The sequence below is a fragment of the Manihot esculenta genome, chromosome 15 (genome assembly GCF_001659605.2).
Source record: "Manihot esculenta cultivar AM560-2 chromosome 15, M.esculenta_v8, whole genome shotgun sequence".
NCBI classification, from domain to species: Eukaryota; Viridiplantae; Streptophyta; class Magnoliopsida; order Malpighiales; family Euphorbiaceae; genus Manihot; species Manihot esculenta.
The window spans coordinates 5,692,710-5,714,766 of NC_035175.2; the positions used below are offsets into that span (position 1 = coordinate 5,692,710).

General features: G+C 32.3%; 3 protein-coding genes across 5 annotated transcripts; 1 reads left to right on the forward strand and 2 right to left on the reverse strand.

Moving 5' to 3' along the window:
* Positions 1-833: 833 nt before the first annotated feature.
* On the forward strand, positions 834-8,366 carry LOC110601797 (TBC1 domain family member 15). 2 transcript variants are annotated; one of them, XM_021739112.2, is made up of 11 exons: positions 839-1,170; positions 2,196-2,291; positions 2,417-2,520; positions 3,004-3,308; positions 3,838-3,960; positions 4,691-4,779; positions 5,414-5,519; positions 6,452-6,549; positions 6,901-7,152; positions 7,780-7,863; positions 7,974-8,366. In XM_021739112.2, exons 1-11 carry the CDS (start codon positions 1,084-1,086, stop codon positions 7,986-7,988), a joined length of 1,359 nt encoding a protein of 452 aa, XP_021594804.1. In that variant the 5' UTR covers positions 839-1,083; the 3' UTR covers positions 7,989-8,366. The 2 variants fall into 2 exon arrangements, with proteins under 2 accessions (XP_043806965.1, XP_021594804.1); XM_043951030.1 differs by lacking the exons at positions 7,780-7,863; positions 7,974-8,366 and having other exon boundaries at positions 834-1,170; positions 6,452-6,575; positions 6,901-6,987.
* Positions 8,367-10,606: 2,240 nt separating this feature from the next.
* Positions 10,607-12,709, reverse strand: LOC110601796 (pectinesterase). The gene is made up of 2 exons (XM_021739111.2): positions 11,528-12,709; positions 10,607-11,396 (listed from the first exon to the last, which is right to left on the reverse strand). The coding sequence occupies exons 1-2, from the start codon at positions 12,495-12,497 to the stop codon at positions 10,699-10,701; spliced, it is 1,668 nt and encodes a 555-aa protein (XP_021594803.1). The 5' UTR covers positions 12,498-12,709; the 3' UTR covers positions 10,607-10,698.
* Positions 12,710-14,643: 1,934 nt separating this feature from the next.
* On the reverse strand, positions 14,644-16,418 carry LOC110601845 (thiamine thiazole synthase, chloroplastic). 2 transcript variants are annotated; one of them, XR_002485894.2, is made up of 4 exons: positions 15,925-16,418; positions 15,296-15,784; positions 14,860-15,198; positions 14,644-14,813 (listed from the first exon to the last, which is right to left on the reverse strand). XR_002485894.2 is itself a non-coding variant. In XM_021739195.2 (3 exons), the coding sequence occupies exons 1-3, from the start codon at positions 16,345-16,347 to the stop codon at positions 15,043-15,045; spliced, it is 1,068 nt and encodes a 355-aa protein (XP_021594887.1). In that variant the 5' UTR covers positions 16,348-16,418; the 3' UTR covers positions 14,644-15,042. The 2 variants fall into 2 exon arrangements, 1 of the variants encoding a protein (XP_021594887.1); XM_021739195.2 differs by having other exon boundaries at positions 14,644-15,198.
* Positions 16,419-22,057: the final 5,639 nt, after the last annotated feature.

The following is a 22,057-nucleotide window of genomic DNA, read 5'->3' on the forward strand; positions in this document are numbered from 1 at the left end:
GTTGGCTAGTGCCTACTCGGCAAGGGAGGGTTAGTTTAAATATATTATGAAATATTTTTTAAAATTTAAAGCGGTGTAAGATTTGTTTTAGTAAAATTTAAACATTTTATAAACTTTTTTTTCCTTCTACAAACAGAGTATTACATCATGAACAAATACAAATACTGTTGATAGTTGGGCCAAAGCAAACCCAAATTAGAATTGGGCGTTTCAGAAAGGCCTAGAAATGGGTTACCAGCGAGTTAATTCAACGTCCATTCTATTTTTGTTGATGAATTTGATTAAAAGGGTTGTGGGCTGGGACTGGGTCTGGGTCTGGGTCAAGTCAATGCTTACTTCTTCTGGAACCCACTTAACCACTTCCACGTTCCACCTAACATGTGGTCCCTGACCATCAACGAGACCCAACTACCACGTATACGCCTCTCCACAAATGGCCGCGCGTCTTTTCCACTTTCTCTTGCAACTGCACGGATCCCCTGCGCTTCTTGTGTCCCGCGAAAACTGGCGGACTGGTAAAAGGTCCCCTGATCACGCGCCATTCTAGCTTGGAAGAAAAATAGATAATTTACCCATAAAAATAGTAAAAGAAAATTCCTCAAAATGGAAAATTAACCCATATTTTTCAAAAATTCCATACAATTTTTTTTAGAAAAAGCAGAAATAACAACTAAGCATACGTAAATCTCACAAATCGACGGTTATGATTTCAAATGAAATAAAAATGGAAAACTAAAAAGTTAAGATATAAATAAAAGATTATAAAAAAACAAACCATTAATTACATAATCATATTATTGTGAAAAAAAGAAGAAAATAGAAAAGAAAAATTAAAAAAAAAAAAAAGAAAAGGAAGAAAACACCTTTCTTCTATTTTCTCCTCTTATTACCGGTTCTCCTTGCTTTCAAGTTGACGCTAATTTTTGCTGTTGGGAGCTTTGGCCCCCCGTTCAACGTTCCACTTCTCACCTATTTCTCTCATCTTGAGGGGGTCCATCCAGCTCCTGGCCCGCTGCTGGTTAAGTCTTTTTAGAAACTTTTTTTTTTTGCTTTTGGTTTTTGAAATTCGAAGTGCTTTTGTAAATGTGGAACACTGGAGAACCTGCTGATTCTTATTACGCTGTCCGGCCTGAGTGCACGGATGTTCCCAAATCCCGCTTCAAAATCAGGGTATGCTTCTTTTCTCTTTTATGGATTTAGTTGTTGTGGAAATATGCTCTGTAATTTGCTTTTTTATGGCTTTACTTTGATGATTTTTTATATGTACCCATTTTGTTAGCTTGGATCGATGCTTTATGGTTTATTTGCGTATGGCTATGTTTTCACATTTGATAAGCACCCATTTTGTTAGTTTGGATAAATTTGACATCCATGGAGTTGATTCGGATATGTCTTGCACAAAATGGCGAACATGTCTTACCAAGTGTGGGTGAAATGTGAAATTGAATTTGTGGATGTGGAGGTGAAACAATGATTTTCTGGATAAAAAAAAAGGTCATTTGGACAGTTGCAATATGATTAAGAATATGCATGTGGGTTTTATCTTAGGATTGGATATTGTATATGACTAATGTCCCCATTTGATTTGGTTTCTATGATTTAATAGAATTAGGCTTACTGGTTTAGTCCTATAAAAACTTAAGCATAATCATATAATTCTGAAAAAGAACTAGGAACTTTGATAAATTAGTTCTTTTTGGTTAAGTCCGTTATCAAAGAAAATCCAAACACACTAACATCGCTATTGGCTGTTGACGTGTTCAAGTGGAAAAATATTGTAATGTTAGCAGCCATTAAGGTGCTTGAACCCTTTTTGCTAACAGAATTAAACCATAGAGTACTGGTTAAGATTTCTGAAAATTTAAATTACTGAATCCTACTAAAAAATAGCTTAAACTTCAAAGTACTTTTATGTACTTTTGCTGTAAGATTTATAATTACATTATTAACGATGAAGCTTCATGTGAGCTTTATCTACTTGTGAAGTGACTGCTGATGCTAAACACATCTACATATTTCCCAGATTGCTTTTTAAGTGTATTTGTAAGATTACTGTTTATGCAGTGGTTCAGTGCACTATCAGGTTCAATGTGTAGACGTGGTGGTTAAGTTTCAGCTTGCATGGCCTATTTAGGACTTACATACATTGGTTGTTATTGCAATAACTGAAGCTTCTTCATGATCTACATACGCAGGCTGGTAAAACATTAAGTGAAAGGAAATGGCAGAGTGCATTTACTCCAGAAGGGCATCTAGATATAAGCAAGACTCTAGGTCGAATCCAGCGAGGGGTAAGTGCATATCTGAATGGAATTTTATGATCTATATTTAAGTGCATGATCTATCTGTAAGATCAAAAGCTCAAGCTTAAGTCTCTCTCTCTCTCTCTCTCATCCTCCTTTTCTTCTGTATTTAGGGGATCCACCCATCAATTAGAGGAGAAGTATGGGAATTCTTACTTGGTTGTTATGATCCAAAGAGCACATTTGATGAACGAGAAGAGATACGCAAGCGCAGAAGGTAGTCCATTTTTACTGATTGACACGAGTCCTACAATTGGAGAAAAAAAGAGGGAACCATGAGAAGATATTTATTTAGGATATCACTTCCAGGAATTTCATTTATTATGTTTATTTGTTATGGCAATTGTGATTTATAATCCTGCGAAACCTCCAAGATAATTCCAGTTGTAGATAAACTTCCCTGATTATTGTTACAATAAGACAGTGACTACTCTTTGGACTTGGCTCTATTGCCAAATTACCACACAGACGAACATAAGTTGTATAGTTTTATTTATCGCTTTGAAGATCCTATGTGCAAGATTTTATAGAGGGCTTACATTGGCATGTATGGATATAATTTGGCATTTGTAGCTGTATGACAGTTTGAGTTGAATTCGGTAACTACCTTTTAGTTTTAGTGCACAAGAGTTTAAACTTCCGCCATTCCCTTCTCACCTTAGAAGAAATTTAAGAGTCATGCTTACGTTTGTGCCTTCAGGTCGCAATATGCTATGTGGAAGGAAGTGTGCCATGAACTATTTCCTGTTGTCGGAAGTGGCCGGTTTATTACGGCGCCTGTAGTCACTGAAGATGGTCAGCCCATTCAGGATCCATTGGTAGTTTTAGAGACAAATCAAGACAATGATTCAGCTTTACCTTCTGAAGCTGGTAATTCGGCTAATTCTGCTAATTCGTCAGACGCAGATGTCATTGCTTCTACTTCAGCAATTGTGGAAGAGCTTACTAGTCGTGGTCCTTTAGACAAGAAAGTAATCCAGTGGTTGCTTACTTTACATCAAATAGGTTGGTGAAATTTTGATACCTAAATGCACAGTTCTCTTCTTTAGGCCCAAACTCATTCTCATTCTGCCATCAACATGTATTTTTGTAGTATCTTTGTTTTCACATTTCTCTTAAAGCAATCATAATTATTAATTAGCATGCTGTTTTCCGCTTAATCTCAAATGCACATATTTTTGGTCTTGATGATATGGCCTTTGCATTACCATTTGACGCTGTCCTTGACTTCTCCACGGGTTATGGAGCACTGTCTCAAAAGCTTCATTCTAATAGTCACCTTTAAGCAGAACTCTCTTTCTCTCTCTCTGAGATCCCATGTTGTGTGTTAAAATATTCATCTTGCTTATTGGTTCTTATTCATGTTGATGCATGAAGCATCAATTTAATTCATGATTATATATAGACACATGTATATGCAACTGTTAATTCAAGTTCTTAAAATTTCTACCTGACAGCATATTTCTAATCCATGATTTATTTTGTAAGCTTTCTGCAAATTGTAACTCCTTCTGCTTGCATTCATATATATTAGGTCTAGATGTGGTTCGAACTGACAGGACATTGGTTTTCTATGAGAATCACGAAAACTTGTCAAAACTTTGGGATATCCTTGCTGTTTATTCTTGGATTGATACAGATGTTGGCTATTGTCAAGGTAGGTGATCAATTGAGATTTTCTTTGTTATGAAAAAGCTCAAATTATGAGATAGTTGATATTCTAGAATTTTGTTCAATTCAGTTATGTTAATCTCAGCAATCCTCAATTTCCTTTGGCTCTTCTATTCTGCTTTCAAAATGTTCAATTTGGGCCTGTGGCATGGACATCATTATGTGTTTGTTTAACCTGATAAAATGACAGGAAGATGTCAGCTCAGCGACATTTCAGAAGTCATTCTGAGCATTTTGTAGACTATCTTAATAGCTTAATCAATGAATAACAAGAGGTGCATCGTAGGAATGACAGTGTGAACAAGCATTCAATCCTGTCCTTTTAGATGTTTCATACCTATAGAAGTTTGATCCTTAATGGTGAAATGGTAACTTTTGTACGCACAATCACCCAATGAAAGCACAGTTGACCATGGATCCTATTAATCATGCAGAATGCTTTAAGAGACCATCATGGCATGAGAGTATTAGAGAAAGAATAAGAAGTTTCAAACTGAAAAGTTGAAGAAATAATAGTTTCAAACTGAAAAGATGAAGAAATAGTCTGTCAGTCTTTGAGTGAGAAGTTTCATGTGAATGCTAATGGTCTAGTTGTATCTCTATTTTAATATATTTGTATGCTGTGCTTCCTTTGAGTTGCTGAAGTTAATAACAATTATGGTTCTATCAGTTCAACGATATGAAACATCTCTGAAATATTAACTTAATGCATTCAGGGATGAGTGACCTTTGTTCCCCCATGATAATGCTTCTTGAAGATGAAGCTGATGCATTCTGGTGCTTTGAACGTTTGATGCGTAGATTGGTACTTCTCTAATTTTCTCTGTTGTTTCCAGTTTTTCATTTAAGGTATTCTTGTATAGAGTGTTGTTGTTTGTATGTATAGTATATTTGCTGTGCTTACCATTCTTGTTCAAGCTCCTACTGCAACAAGGTAAAAGAATAAGAATAATACATTTTTTATTGTTTGAATTTCATTTTCATATTTTTGGAGTTCTTTGAACAGTTATTGCAGAATAATTTAGATCATAACTTGTTCATAACTGATTTGTAATCCTTATTCACCTCCTATACTACTCCTGATTTTCTAAATTCTTTCAATAGTTACAAGGAGGCAACAATCCCTTTTTGGAACTTCTGTTTCAATAATAAAACTCAAATTACGTTGCCATGCTTTTCTTAATAGTTATAGGCATTGTTTTCTCCAATTCACTAATGACATTTTCTTTTTTCCAATGATATTCTGTAGGGATCTATGATATCCCATATTTATTTGTGATTCTTATGTGCTGGTTAGAAATAGATTTATATTTCTTTCTATTACTTTTATATGGCCCACTACAGTGGTTCTACTGGAGCTTCCATAGCTGTGGCTCCATCATTCTGTTTTCTATTTGATTTTCAGTTTCTTATGATTTTTCTTATTTGAAATTTTAAAGCGAGGAAATTTCAGATGCACTGAGAGCTCTGTTGGGGTGGAGACTCAACTTAATAGTTTAGCTTCAATTACTCAAGTTATTGATCCAAAACTACATCAGCATTTAGGTATTCCCTTGGTTTGCAACTTTTTCTATTCTGTATTTTCAATTCATCCTCTATGTTCTACACAGGTTAGTGATAAGTAGATTCCCACAGTTTGAGCTAGTGCACTATATGGTTCAGTCATTTTGAACTCTTTACTTTTTATCAAAAGAGAAGAAAAAGCCTGAATATCTTAGAAGGTAGAGAAAAGAAGGAAAGGAAAAAAAGAGGACATATTATGTACCCTAGAGTTTCAATGTCAGATGATGAAAAAGCCTGAATTTCACTATGTTGTGGTTGCTGTACAAAGACGAGAGAATAAAAAAGAGGCGTCCCAAGTGCACAAGGCTTGCCAGTTCACAGGAAATAAGGAAAAGAGTACCCAGAAAAGGTTTACTGGATTAGTTCTGTGATATGTGTGATTGCTTCTCTAAGTTTAAGGTGGTTTATCAAGTTGTTGTCGAATTGCCAATAAATTGATAATTCTAGGTTTTAAGGGAAAATTGGAGACATTCCTAGGTTATGGTAAGTTAAGCCCATTAAATCCTTGAATATCTTGGAATTTATCCAATTATATGTGTAAGAAAGGGAAAAAAAAAAGACGAAAATTCCCTAATATGTTTCTGAATCTACAGACTGTGATATGCAAACAAAGGGAAGGTGGAGATATAGCCTATCTCTAGGTGTCCATTTGAACATGTTAGTTCATCCTTCTCAAAATGCAATCTGATTTTGATAAGCAATAACCAACTTATATTGTAGCTTTCTCTGTTAAATGGCAGTTTTTCAGCAATGATTCCTTTGCATTTGACAATAATTCAATATCCAGTGATTTCATATTTTGCATCACTTGCCAATTGCCATAAGATATTTATTCATGTTTATCTTCTGTATTTCTTGATTTGTTCTCAAAAAATAAAATAACTAGTTATCTATCTTTTCATCTTGTACCGCAGATGCACTTGGTGGAGGTGATTATTTATTTGCTTTTAGGATGCTCATGGTTTTATTCCGCCGAGAATTCTCTTTTTGCGACTCACTCTACCTCTGGGAGGTTCAATTCAGAAACCTTGTGATTAAGTACTTTCTGGATTTACTGAAATAAACAAAACTTGAATTCTAGTTTCATAGACGTTGACATGTTGTGCATGGTCCTTAGAATAGTTTTTATAGTTGATGGCATGCACGCATATCCTGGAGAAGACTATGTATTCAACTCTATCGTTGCTGTTTTTTATTTGTCATTGGTGCTTTTCTTTATGTTCCCTTTATTTTCTTTCCTGTTCATGCATCTTTCAACATAACTATTAAAGTGTCGTGTTTTATCAGTGGAATCTGCAATTTGACTTTGCCTTCCTATATTTTGCATAAGTACCATTCTTTGTTTTTTCTTAATATCCAACAGATGATGTGGGCCCTTGAATATGACCCCGACTTCTTTGACATATATGAAGAATCTGACTCGGCTAGTGACAAAGCAGAGTCGTTTAAAGAAAGAGCCAAGTCAATACGCCAGTATGGGAAATTTGAAAGGGAAAACATGAAAAGTGGTGCAGATGCCCCACTCCCCATCTCTGTTTTCCTTGTTGCGAGTGTCTTGAAAGATAAGAGTGCAACATTGTTATCAGAAGCTCGGGGCCTGGATGATGTTGTTAAGGTCAGCTTAATAAGCCCTTTTTTTTTCTGATATGCTTTCTATAGTGATAAGGTAAAAAGTAGCCCATATCAAATTTCTTTCCAAGTATCATCTTTTGTGCGTGTGTGTGTCTGAAGATTCAATCCGAAGTGGCTTAACCCCTTCTATTTGCTGATGTTGTTCATTCTTACTGTGGGAAATTTCTTACATGCACCCCCGCTCGGCCATTAGGATGTTATTAATTTAAATTTAAAGGTAGAATTATCATAATTTTGGATAGTATGTCACAATTTATTGACCGTGTGCATACACCCAGGTATATGTAATAATCACTAAATCCCTAAGGTGTAAATAGGAGTTATTGTCCTGATCAAATGTTTTTGCGGCAATCTATGGACAGGATATTATGCCAATTTAAGTCATGCTTTAAACTCTTTGCTTAGCCAACAGCTAACAATGGTTGTAGGATTTTTGACACAACTTGGACTTGCATTTGTAAGTTTGTAATGGCACCAGGTGTCTGAGAAAATAAAAACATAAATATTTGGTAAATCATAGGTCCTCCTCATCTTACTCCTTTTTTGTGAATCTCTTGTGATGTTTTCATTCTTTTCCTTTTATCTGTTGTTATTGTACTATGCTTTGCAGATCCTGAATGATAATTCTGGAAATTTGGATGCCAAAAAAGCATGCACCGGAGCAATGAAGCTTCACAAGAAATACTTAAAGAAGGTTCTTCTCTTACCTCGTTGTAGTATGGCATAGTTCGCTAAAATTATTTTTTTTTTAATCCCTCTTCTGGTTATTCCTTAAAACCCATTTTTTATTTGTTGCTACTGCAGGCCAAGAAGACGTAGTGTATGATGAAAGACATGATTTTGTTTATTATTATTGTATTTTATTTTGTTTTTTTTTTTTTTTTTGTTGTTGCTGTGGTCGAGACAAATAGGATGCTAGTGCATTTTGTGTCTTGATTTTTGGCAAAGTGATAAAATCTTTAGCTTGGAGATTACAGAATTGTACAATCCCTCAACCTGCAAAAATGGTCCTAAAGAAAGGAAATTGATGTAGGTGAAAATCAATCACTTCCTCATTAGTTGTGTATCTAAATTAAACATCCTTATTCTTTGGAATTTCCTACGCAAAAATTCCATGTTGTATTATTACATGTTTTCTTGTTTACAATCATCAAATGAAAAGAAAGGAAAAAGAAAATATATATTTTGTTTGTATCAATGTGACTTTATGTCCAATTTTCATAGGTTCCAAATGTGATGTTACTATTCTAATTAAAGCAAAACCTCTCTGAATTTTTACTAATTAAAATTTGACATTTTTTGAGTAACAGTTTTTTAGACAGTAGCCATTACTTAGAGAACTATGAATTCATCAAAAGTCAAATAGAACACAGAGAACAGTTTATGGATGATGCTTTGAGCAACTAAAATATTGTGGGAACAAACCTCTTGTCTGTTGAATGATAACCCTAACTATGAGCAGAAATTTTGGCACAAAATTACCCAGCCAGCAGGATCAAATGATACGACGTCGTTGATTTTTTTTTTCTTTTTAAATAAATAATATGGTTAATTTTTGTTCATAATTATTATTTTTTTGTGTGTAACAATGCATTTCATAACTATTAAAACATAACAAGAGTTACAATATTCTGATATTCGAAAAATAGAGCTTACAGTGGATGTATAAACTTGGCTGAAGAAAAAGACGTTCCTCCTTCTCTGCTACAGTGCTATCTATCTCTGTCACTCAGATTCGTATGAACGGATATGTCAGAGCACCCTTCTATGCCAAGCGGCTATTTAATTTTCCCAGCGCGCATGCTGATAGGGCTGCGAGGTGATTGGGCTTGCTCCCCTATCTCTTGTCACGTCACCAGGCTAGGTTTTCCTCAGATGGGCTCGCGCGCGTGGCCTATCCAGCCTGCTTCACATCACCGGGCCAGGGTACGCAGCGCTGGGATGGTTTGCTTAAGAAATGCCGGATGGATTTTAAGTCTGCGTTTTTCTTTGAGGTCAGGCCTTTACCCCAAATATAGAAAGTCCGGCGGTCATCAAGTTACAAAATAGAGACTAACACTAAAGGACTAGCTACAATCCAGTCACAAGACAAAACATTTCTCAAATAAAGTTTAGCCACAATATTAGAAACTCGATTACTTTATCGATACACAAATTCAAACAAAAGATTAGACAATCGATAACTAAGATTATAACAGTAGCCATAATAGTCACAATGTCTGAAAAAAACGAAAATTAAAGCTCAGTCAGCATTATGTAGAGATTTTTATATCCATAGAATATATAAGTGATTATGAATCTTTAGTTAAAACTAATCGAAAAGTCTTAAGTACTGCACGAGTTTCTCCTGCCAAAAGAGAGCAGCACCGAACATATTTAACCACCCATCTAATAAAGGGATCATCACAGTAATAGCAATAGGAAAAAATCCAGTAATATTAAACTTGTAAGAGCAAGGATTAAAAAATCAAGTGACATGTGCATATGAATAAAGAAAGACAATATGCTCCAATATTTCTACTTGTACAAAGCAAAAAAAAGACACTAATACGACACCAAATTATATAAGCTTGAAGCTCCATTATACAGTAAATATTAAAAAAAAAATCTTAAATTTAGACTGAAGACCAGGCACGTTGTTCATAGTTAATTAAGCTTTGTATTAGGACCCCGCATTATAAACAATCCAGGGCCTGTTTATGCATAAAAATGAGAAACCATTTATTTTATTTATTTTTCCTTTTTTTCAGTTTTTTAATTTATATTTTCAATTCTTAATTTTTATTAAAAAAATTATATAAAGAATTGTTTTTTTTTTTAATTTCAATAGAAAGTAGGATAAATTATAATTTGGGAAAATTTCCCCTTTGCTGATTTGAACTCTATATTTTTCTAAATAATTTCAAGTTATATTGACACTTAAATAAAATATCATATTTTATGTTATATCAAAACAACGATATACCTAAATACCCATTAATGATTAAAGAGCCATAAATGTTTAAAAAAAAGCTAATTCTTATTTTAATTTTTATAGTAATCTAAATAACAGATAAAATTTCCAATTAAAATAAGTCATGGCCAATAGATAGCTTTTTTAAAGAAAATAATAATATCTTTGGAGTCGGTGAGCCCAAAGATATTATGTGTCATCCCATCACGTGCACATTTTCCATGATTCACTTGTGTGTCATACTTTCTCCCCAAAAATATTTCATTTTGCCTTTGTGCCGCTTAAAAATATAAGCAATTGTCATCTCTAGATAAGCAAACCCAATTGTTACAAATCAACGAGGTTAACGGTTATTGGATTAGTAATTTAAAGATGGCACACTTTCTAAGACCCTGTTTGGCGAGTTTGGATGTTAGAAAAGTAATTTTTTAACAGAAATACCAAATAGGTTCTATCACCATTCCATATGATAGGATGACAAATACAGAGCATTAAACAGCTACTCATACAACATTATTTAATATATACTAAGACAAGGATAGCCTGAAACTGAAAGAGTAGCACTCGCTCATGTTTTCATTCATATAGTCCTTCAGTATAAGAAACTCCAGTGGATTTTAACCATTCTCCTCCTTGAATCAGCTCTGCAACAGTAAATTTCCTGGCCTCATTTGGATCTGTAATCACATGGTAACCAGGCCACTTCACTCGGTTGCTAGTATCTGCGCCTGGCCCGTTATTTGCAAACTCACCATAATACAAAGTCTTTAATGCAAAATCCCCATCCCACTCTGCCCACCCTGCAGGATGAATATGCCCACGAATGTAAGACTGGAGCACCACGGTCCTCGAGTACTCTTTCCATGGCCTACCAAGATATGTACGAATTGAACTTTGTACAGATTCAAGGTCAGGGCTTGCAAGAATTTTACATCTCTGGATTGATGTTCCTGTGTTTTGATTTGGGTCTATTCGACCCTGTGCAGTGACCATGTTCTTCTGATGTGGCATAGGCTTTCGTGCGATAATTTGGCAGTTTTGAAGAACAACAGCTGCATTACCAAATATGAAGTCAATTGTTCCAGTTATGAAGCAATTTCTGTAGAACTGTCTCTGGTTATGTGCATAGAGTGTGTCTTGGTATGCGTCAATAAGACAACCATTAATGACAGATAGGTCAGCGCTAACACGAAGTGCTACAGCTTGGTGCTTCTCAGGTCCTGCAGTGTTCTGGACACAAACGTTTTGTAGAATGAATCCATCCCCTGCAACAGCTGCATACAAAACAGTAATATTTCATATAATCTTTTCAAGAAATCACTGAAATTTTCACACCAGAGAGACCATAATAGCAGAGATTAAAGCTAAGAACTGGTGGGTAGTGATAAAAGTAGAATGTGATTACCAAGGGTGGCTGATTTGAAGGTTGTTGATCCATCCACCACATTGAGGCTACCAGTAATGATGGTGAGATCCATCCCATCACCCACAATCATTACATTCTTCTTCTTCTTCCCAACATCCACATTCTCCTTGTAAGTTCCTTTCTTCACATAAATCACATACCGGGTTTTACTCTTATCAGGAGCTGATTCCACAGCTTCTTGAATTGTTTTGAAGTTCCCACTACCATCTTTTGCTACCACCACATTGGCCTGAATATTGCTCGATGTACTTTCTATAAGTTTTCGATCCCTGGCCAAGATCCATGACGGAAATCCCCCATTTAATGTCCGGAGATTTTCATCCTTCTTGGAGGCTGAAAGACTAGCAACAACTGCTAGAGATGTTCTTGTTTTGGATATCAAATCTTGGAGCAATACTTTCATGGATTGTTGGGTTGTATCGGCAATCGCATCCAAGCAAGTAGCATGATTAGTGAGTACACCACTAAGCCATGTATGTGCATCATCAGAGTGTGTGCTCCAGTTGGCTACAGCCGATAGTATATAATTGACACGATCAATAGACAAGTCCATTAGCTCCAAACAATCAGCTAGAGCTCCTTGATCCTTCTGATTCTTGCCCTGGAGTTTGATCCCAGAGGCAGCAGCTTCCACTGCCGTTGTCATTTGTGGGAGAGATTTGACCAAGAGAATCTTCAGTATATTGATGCCGTTTGATTGCTGTACAGCTCCATTATCTTTGACAGCTTCAGATATGGTTAGTAAGCATGCTTGAGGATCATAGGCTTGGTCACATAAATGTTGAAGAAAAGATGGATCGGAGTGTTGGCTAACTTTGAGCAAATGGGGAGCAAGAAAAACACTGGAGACAGCAAATGCAGATAGAGAGAGGAGGAAGACGAGGACCATGGGGGAGGAATTGGAGTTGGTGGAAGAATCAAGCAAGGGGTGATGAGCATCGGAAGCCATGATGAAGCATATAGATCTGGTTACTGCTTCTCTGCAAGCCTTTATCTTTCAAGTGTACTTTTATATGGAGGACCTGAAGCTAGTAGAAAGAAACACAAAGCGGAAAATTAGCTTTAACTTCGGATAGAATTCTTTAATTCAACTTTTTTTTTTTTTTTCATTTTTGAATATTGTAAAAAAAGAAAAAAGAAAAGAAAGTAGTGTGAAAGCTAGAAGAATGAACAAACTATAATAGGCCACAGTAAAATGTAGAAGAAGCAATAAAGCGAGCACTAATCGTGCAGGATTAGCATTAGCCATCAGCTTTGAAAGGATGTGGGTGTGGGGTAGAATCTGCTGTATTTGTTAATTGACAGTCTACCATTAAAAAAACAACAATGTAATTTCTTTTCTTATTTTTATATTGTATTAAAACAACACCTATTTTTATTATTTATAAGATCAATAAAAAAAAATATAATTTTGCTATTATATTTATTAATAATTGGTTATATAGCTTTTTTTTTTTTTTCAGAAAACACTTCATTAGATGAAGAAGAGCACAGTGCTCAGCAAAACATGGTATAGGAATTATCATTTATTACCCTTACATATTAGTATAATTTTATAGTTAAAGCATAAATAATTTAAAAATAAAAATAAAAAAGGACATATGTCGACGAGATCAGTAAAATGGGATTGTAGTTTTGCATTGACCGAGTTGACATCACCAGTACAAAAATGAGGAAAATATTTCTTTATTTTATGGAATATGTTTAACACATTTTTTATAATTTTTTTTATTTAATGATAAAAAATCTTAAAATCTACATTTTTTCAGTTTTATTTTATTCTTTTATTTTTATCAATTCTAATTCAATTATAGTTTAACATATTTGTACATTGAAATTTAGTTAGAATAATTATCAACATTAATAGGCGAAGTAAAAAATTAATAAAATTTAAAAAGAGTAAAATTTAATATTTTTCTATTATTGAGCTTTTTTATACTGAAATTTCTTTTTTTATTTTTAGGAAGTATTGAGATTTCAAGTAAAACTCTAAAACAGATTAAAGACATGCACATATTTACCCAACTAAAATATGCAAATTCATGCTTAAAATAGTTCACTGCGCTCAACTTTCTCTCCCTTAAATTTGGCTTTTTTTTTTTGTTCTAAAGATAAAAATTGTCATTGATAAAAGAGCAGAGTACAAAATTAAGGTCCAAAACTGGTTTTTAAAGTCCAAAAAATAAACCCAGCCCATAAAAGCCTAGGCAAAAGAACTCTAAGCTAACCATGATCCTACAAGCTCAAACTTCAGACAAAATTGCACATGTACCACAAAAACTATATGTAAGATTTATTTCTTCTTTAGCCTACTGAGTGTTTAATGCAATACCATGCAAAAAATTTCAATTCAAGTTAAGGAGCTACTTGAATTGTCTTTTCCATTTTCTCCATCCCTTGTTTGGAATCAAAATTTAGAATTCAATCTAATTCATTTCTTTTTTTAAATGGAAAATTTTATTATTTTTTAACTTAAAAAATTTGTATTTTTTTTTAAATGAAATTATGTATAATTTTATTAAAATTTATTTTAAAAAAAAAATGAATTACGTGAAAGGAATAGGAGATGGAAAAGACGCAAACAAAGGAAGAGAAGCCTCCTAGAAAATGAAAAAGCTTATTGTCAACGGATTAATCTATATATATATATTTTTAAAAAAATTAAAATTTTTATTTTGTTAAATATTTTCATCATTATTTAGTTGTTAATATTTTTTTAAAAAAATCAAAATACCTTTATAAAAGAAAAATTAAAAGATCATCCAAATAGTGTTTAAGTTTTTATTTTGTTAAATATTTTCAGCATTATTTAGTTGTTAATACTTTTTAAAAAAAATAAAAATACTTTTATAAAAGAAAAAATGTTTTAATATGTTTTTCCAGATGAAAACGTTTATAATCATAAAAGTAAGAAAATAAATATCTATTTATACAGAACCAACGAAATATACTGAAATATTCTTAAAAATTAATAAAATGAATAAAATACTCGAGAGAATCACATGTAGCAAATTTTTTAATACAGAAATCAATTTGAGGACCTAAAAGTTTGACACAAAGACTTCTCCCCTTGCTCAACTCCCTGATAATTTCACTTGGAAAAAACAATTTGGGCTTTTATTTCCATACATTTTGTTACAGAGTAGCCCATTAAACCCAAATGGTTAGAGATTTGGGCTCAGCTCAGTTGCCCTGCCCTCTCTCTAAATCCAAACATATGGTACATTTCCCTCTATTAAAGCATTATACTAATTGAAGAGGGAATCACGAATTTGACCCATTGCAATAATCTCAGAACTAGCCAACGAGGTAGAAAAAAAGACCAAATGTTTTTCCACTTGCAAAGTTTGAGATATCCAACACTATCCACAAAACTCAACAACAAATCAGCCTTTGATTCCCCCCTACACACACATTTCTACAGCCAAACCCAATTAAACTCATTTCTACTATCTATTATTTAATCTGATATCTCAATTATCTATTGCCACCATTCAAGCCTCTGCAGTCTCTGCAGAGTCTGCTGCTGCTATAACAAACTCTGGGCGAAGGGTAAATGTTCCCTCCAGCGCATTAGGCAGTCCCAACGTCTTCAAGGCAAGGTGAGCTGCCTTCTGCCCTGATATCATCATGGCTCCAAATGTTGGTCCCTGCATCACCAATACAAAACACAAATTCATCAGTCCTTGCCCCCCTATAGTATTCAATTTAACCAATATCACCATTAAAGAGGGAAATTAAGGTTACCATTCTCGGTGCGCCATCAATCTCCGCAACCTCCATGCCAGTAACAATCATTCCAGGCACAATCTCCCTTGTAAGCCTCACAATGGCATCTTCAGCAGTGTTCATATCCAGAGCTTTCATCCCTGGGACATTTTCAATCATGCCAATGCTCTTTAGCCTTTTGACTCCAGTGGCACCAAAGGGTCCATCATGGCCACAAGAGCTCACGACCACCTTGGCCTCCATCACATTGGGGTCCATGCAAGACTGTGTGTCATGGTTCATCGAAACAAGAGCCCAGTTGGTGACAACCCCACCCACTCTTCCATTCTTCACTATCAGGTCCTCAGCAGCCACAGCGTTGAAAAGCTTAACATTGGGGCGGGCTAGGAGCTTGCTCATGATTGTGGATGTGAACAGGGCAGCGTGCTTGATTACTACATAGTTGTCTGCTTCATCGTAATCAATGCCTAGCTCATCCAGGAAGAGATGAGCAGGTTTGCGAACCACCTGGCAACGACATATACACCATACATTAAGTAGAATTTCAATAACATCGTATGCAGAAGCGAAAATTGGCGTACAAGGGATTTTTTTTTTCTTTTTAATAAACATTTACTTAATAAAAAGAGAGAAAAAAAGGGCATTACCATGGCAGAGAAGAGCTGGCCACCGAGCCAAGCGCCACCACCGGGACTAACAGATTGCTCAACAATGGCAACTTTGACAGATGGGTTCTTGCTAAGCTCATAAGCACAAGAGAGGCCAGCAGAGCCAGCACCCACAATCACCACATCAGTATCTGCATGAGTGACCATGTCCGTCATGTACCTACGTGTCATCTCACGTGCCACTATGGATTCTTTGATAGGGTGAAACTTGAAAGCACTCAGATTATACGGAGGCGGTGTGGATGCTGACATAGAAATGGAAACAGCAGTGGTGGATTTTGTCGGTTGCATGCGAACGGAGGGTGCAGCCACCGGGGTGCCATAAAAGGCGGAGGAATCAAAGAGAGAGTGGTTCTGGGGTTTGGCAGAGAGAGATGTGAGAGCGGTGGCCATGGTTGCCATGATCGTCTATGAAATAACACCAAGCTTTGATGTAAGGGGCTCGGTGGGGAAGCAGAGATAGGCGAAAGTGTAAAGAGAAGGTGGAGTATTTATGGACAAAAAAGTAGAGAATCAGAAATTCCCTGTGAAAAAGAGTTGAACCGTTGGATCAAAAAGAGATGACGTAGCCGTCAAAGCTGTAGGACCCGTGACCCAAAAAGCACACCAAAACAAAAGAGGGAAAAAGCTAGAAACGATGGACGTTGAATAGATATTATTGAAATAGAAGGGCAGAGGAAGGAAAGGACAAGAAAAAAATCAAGTGAAGGTTAGAAATATCAAGAGTGGGGACAGGTGGAGAAGAGATGGGATGAGACCCAATCCAGCAAGTGGCTTCCATGCAGTGAACACTATCATGCGTTTCTTTTTGGCAATAAGTCCATATTTATCCTTATCCTTTTCACTAATAACTGAATAAATCTATTTTATTTTTTTTAAAATAAATTTACTATTTTACATTAAAAATGAGTTGGATCTAATTATATTAAAATAAAAGAATAATTTTTTATTTTTAAAATATAAATGAATTTATTTTTTTATTTTAAAATTTAATACTTTAATTCTTAAAATTTAATTATATTAAAATTAAAAATATTTTCATTGAATAATTTTATTAAATCAATAATTTAAATTTACTGAAAAATTAAAATATTATTTTAAATATACCTGATAAAAATTACTTTCCTTCTAAATCTTCAAATCTTCTTCATCAGTCTTCAAGTCCTTAAAACCATGTTTATTATCTTGTATGAACAAATGGGATGCTTGGTCATCTTCATCCTTTTCTTGAAGAAAGCTAATGAGCGATGCAAGTTAATGAGCCACGCAAGATGCACACCACGGAGAACAAGAAGAGATACAAGCAACGACGTTGAAATTCAATTCAGCATTTAATTTAAATAAATATCTCTTATTTTATTAATCTTTATTATTATTATTTCAAAATTATTATTATTTTTATTATAATAATATATAATTAATTATTATAATTTTATTTAATTTTATATTATTTTTCCAATCAACTTATTATTAATTATTATTTTTGTATAATTTTAATTATATAAATAAATTAATAATTAGATGAAATAAATAAAAAAATTATCACTCAATAATAAAAATGGTATATTAAATTAAATTAAATTAAATAATAAATTAATAAGTTAAAATTTTAAAATTTAAAATTTTGAAAATGAAAAATAATTTTTTAAATTAAAAAATAATATAGAAAATGAAGGATTAATAATAAAAAAATTAATAAATAGATTAAAAAATTTAAAATTATAAAATATCTAATAATCATTTAATTAAATAATTTAAAAATAAAGATGAATTGTAAATTTTTTAAATATATGGAGATCTAATGATAAATTTTTATGTTTTAAAAAAAATTATTTATATATCTTTGAAAAATTTTAAAAATTTTAGAGAGGTTATACCCTTGATTATGAATGGCTTCGTCCCTAAATATAAACAGTGAATAACCGCAATCGACGGGTGATATGTAACTGACCAGTAAATAACACGAGCGACAAACATCAAATCGGCAGACGATGATAGGTGACGATAATAGCGAGTAGTAGAAACAGCACATTTAACGGGAAAGATAGATAACCGGAGCATCGAGAAACGATGCAGGCAAAAAGAGCAATAGATCGATCGACCATGGAAGCAACACATGCCGTGAGTGACGGTGACGGTCGATGGTGAGCACTAAGAGACTGTGAGGGACAAGCGATAGGAGCTACCATTCCTCTGTTGATTTTTTATTTTTTTTTATTTTAATTTTTATTAAATTATTGAGTTTAAATTTTAAATTTATTGTAATTTTTATTTTATTTGAGGAGATTTAGATTTCAACAATTATTTTAATTTATAAATAAGTTTTCGTTTATGTTCTTCAGCTCTGAAAAAATTAAAAAAAAAGAATGTGTCGAAAATAAAAAATTAAAAGTAAAGAGAAAAAAATAATAGAATGGTAATTTAATTATTTCTCCTTTTATGAACAATATATTTAATGAGAAATCAATGATTTTAATGAAATTAAATTTTAAAAATTAAAATATTAATTCTAAAAATAAAGGACAGATTTATTAACGAAAAAGTATGGTTTTAAAAATAGTGACAGATTCATGAGTGGAAAAAGTAATTTTTTTTATTAAAATATTAATTTTAATAATAAAATATAATTTCTAATTAAAATAACATTAATAAATGATGTCTCTTCTTCGAAATTGAAAAGAAAATAGAAATTGTAGGAAAAATTGAGAGGCGAATAGAAATTTATGGGAATTGATTGTTAATACTCCGGTTTGCTTCTAATGAAAAAAGTCACCTATTAAAAATTTTAAACTAAATAAGTTAGACTAAATATGTTGATATTGTATTATTTTTACATCAGGCTATTGAAAATGGATTGTATTTTAAGTGATGAAATTATGAGTTTATGTAAATAATGAATTTTTGATAATTTTAATATTTTTACGGCTGAACCCATTGTGTTTAGAAAAATTTTAAGTTGGCTCAAAAATAGTGGCTGGTCCTCGGTTGCTATGAATCAGAAACTCAATTTTTAATTCGAGTTACAGCTGATCCGATTATCAGAATTTATCATATTTAATAATTTTATTTTTCTATTATAAGTCTCTTACATTGAAAATAATTTCTATTTCTATTAATTTTATTTATGGGTCTATTAACGATATAACTGATGCACTTGCTCGAGATAGACATAATATTTTGGGACTAGTTGAAATTTTTTTTTCATTTCTAATTGTATTTATGACTTGGTCATTTTTTAATTTTAATAAAATTTACGTTCTTATTTAAAAAAATCATTTTTATATTATTATTTTTAATTTTTAATATTATTTTAATTAGAAATAATATTTAAAATTTATAAAATTTATATTTTATTATTAAAAATAATATTTTAATATCATAAAAATCATTTAATCTTTAAAATATAGTAATGATACAATTTATTTAATTTTTAATATGAAGTTGTGAATTCATTACATTACAGTATTACAATAAATTATATTTTTAATTTAATTTAATTATTTTCTAAAAAGTATTTTAAATAACCCATTATTTAATTTATAGTAAAAAGTATAGGTGGATTTCAACTGACATTTCTTTTTCTTTCTTTTTGTTATTGTATTTTGTCAGGATGTAGTGTGGGCCTTCAGACCTTTTTTTGTTTTTTTCATTATGCGATCTTTTCACGGTTTAAAAAAAATAATAAAAAACTATTTTTTTCACTTTTTTGTCGCTATTAGGAAATATCTTTCTTTGGATGGTTGTGAGTGGAAAATGGATGGGAATATCCGGAATATTGCATTTACCCTCTATTGAATATTCAATTTAATTTATTTTTTAATTAATTTTTTAGAATAAAAAAATAATAACTTTTTATCTTAAAAAATATAAATAATTCTTTCCCCATATGATCGAGGTGATGCTGAAGTTGGTTGTTTGGGCCTCTAGGATATCGCCTTGTCTTATTTTGATTTTTTTTAAGGCTGTATTTGTTTGGAAAATTTAGTTTTACTATAAATTATTTTTAATATTAAGGTACTTAAAAAATTAATAAAAAAATATTTTTCTAATTAAAAAAATTAAACGATTTAAAAAAACGTTATTACCTTCTCTGTATATAATTTTTAAATTTTTTTAATAAAAATAAAGTACAAATTATTTATTTTTTGCTAACAAATGATTCTAAATTGCACAGTTAATTATCTATCCATTAACAATGAGGGAAAAGAAAAATGGTGATGGAACTTTCACTGATGTACCCTTCTTTATTTTCTAATTTTATGATTGAATAAATAAAAATGAAAATATCAAAGAGAAAATAAAATTATTGTTTTTTTATTTACAGAGAAAAGGAATGAAAAAGAAAATAGTTAAAACTAAAAATACACAGTCATTCTATATATTGTATTTATCTTTTTATTTATTAAGGAAAAATAAAAATAAAAATAAAGTATGTATTTTTTTCCATTTCAACACATAATTCCTTCATTTTTAATTATTATTGAAATTCCTTTATTTTTTTTTCTTACTATGCTTTCAATATTTAAACCCATTGCTGACAAATTACAACATTTGATTGGTGTGTGAAAAATAGGAAGGAATACAAATAAATTGAAAAAAAAAATGATTAACATTTTTATTTTGTTTGAAAAGAAAGGGAAAATAAATATAATTACAATAAATTTTACTTCTCATTGTATTAATTTAGAGATAAAAAAATAAATTTATAGGAGGAAAGTGTTCTTTATATATAAAATTAATTTCTTTTAAAGTCCTTTTTATCTTTCAAAAATATATAAGATAAGCTTGTAAAAATTTTATCATAATTTTCTCCCTTTTATTATTTTTTAAATTATTTTCTTCCTCTAAATACTGTAAATATTAGAGATAGTTAAGAAAACTCTTCACTAATCTAAGCCGTTAGCCGTGTGTTAGTTTTAAATTTTCTAGTCCAGCCTCATGTTCCCTCCATATTAATAAAGTGACTTATTTAATTCACCATACTACCTTGCAATAGAAAAAAATTTTGATATATCAATTAGTTCCACAGCTCATATTCAAGCTATTTTTGCCATTTTAGTACGTCTATTAGTTTGGTATTATGAGTGACATGGTCAATATACAGTTCATTCCGAATACAAATTATTGGTGCAATCTTTTATTCAAGGTATCACTAATGCTACTACTTTTCATTTGAATATAGTATTTGAAAGCGATCATGCGCTTTACTAATTTCTCCGAAACTTAAATTCTTTATTTAGCGCCTTCTACATAATACAATATATATTTTGAGTAATTTAGCAAGTAAGGCATGCAGGTGTCGTTTGTTTGTATTCTACGTCAACAAGGCCCGAAAACATTGGAGCATGCACTCTTTTAGTGCCCCATACTCGAATATCATGATTTTTAAGCCTTTGTGTCTATAAATCTGTAATTGTGGGCTTTTCTGAATTTAAACGTTGGTGAATGACTTTTCTGGATTTAAGCGTTGGTGAATGGATGTGTGGTATTTTTTTAGTATTTTGTAACGTTGTGGATCCATTATGGCAATAATCATTATGACATTATGGCACATTTAGAAGGTTAGAAATAAATGTGTTTTTGAACATGTTCAATCAAACCCCGTGGCAACCATGAAGCAAATCAACAGTGGTCTCTTAGAACTGCAGTATTATCGACATATTTTTGCAAATATTTATGAGCCTTATTCTCATCGTGTCATTGGCTTAGTTGACCGGAGTCCCCCTTCGGCTAGCATTATTAAATTGAATAGCAATGTGGCTTAGATAAGTTCGTTTTCTTTGACAGTTATTATTGTAGTTACAATAAATCATTTTGGATACTTTCTTATTAGTTTGGCGAAAAGGGTTTGATATTATTTACCTAGAGTTGAAAAGTAGAGTTAAAAAGCTTTTAGAGCTTAGAGAAGTAGTTAAATTTGCACTGGATAGTGTTTTGCAATATCATTTGTGAGACAAATTCATCCATAGTACATTTTGTCATTCTGTATTCTCTTATCTAATTTCATGGAATATCTTAGTTCATGACATATCAGAGTTGCGACCACAATTTGAGACTCTATCTTTTAATCTAATTAGACGATCTGTAAATATTATAACAGACTATCCGGTAG

Bases quoted from the DNA above. Each gene is read 5' to 3' on its own strand.
- LOC110601797 (XM_021739112.2), top strand. From the start codon at position 1,084: ATGTGGAACACTGGAGAACCTGCTGATTCTTATTACGCTGTCCGGCCT. The intron at 1,171-2,195 runs GTATGCTTCTTT...CTACATACGCAG, and splicing joins AATCCCGCTTCAAAATCAGG to GCTGGTAAAACATTAAGTGA. The intron at 7,153-7,779 runs GTCAGCTTAATA...TATGCTTTGCAG, and splicing joins GCCTGGATGATGTTGTTAAG to ATCCTGAATGATAATTCTGG.
- LOC110601796 (XM_021739111.2), bottom strand. From the start codon at position 12,497: ATGGCTTCCGATGCTCATCACCCCTTGCTTGATTCTTCCACCAACTCC. The intron at 11,397-11,527 runs GTAATCACATTC...TTTTGTATGCAG, and splicing joins CTTCAAATCAGCCACCCTTG to CTGTTGCAGGGGATGGATTC.
- LOC110601845 (XM_021739195.2), bottom strand. From the start codon at position 16,347: ATGGCAACCATGGCCACCGCTCTCACATCTCTCTCTGCCAAACCCCAG. The intron at 15,785-15,924 runs GTAATGCCCTTT...TGTCGTTGCCAG, and splicing joins GCCAGCTCTTCTCTGCCATG to GTGGTTCGCAAACCTGCTCA. The intron at 15,199-15,295 runs GTAACCTTAATT...TTGGTGATGCAG, and splicing joins TTGATGGCGCACCGAGAATG to GGACCAACATTTGGAGCCAT.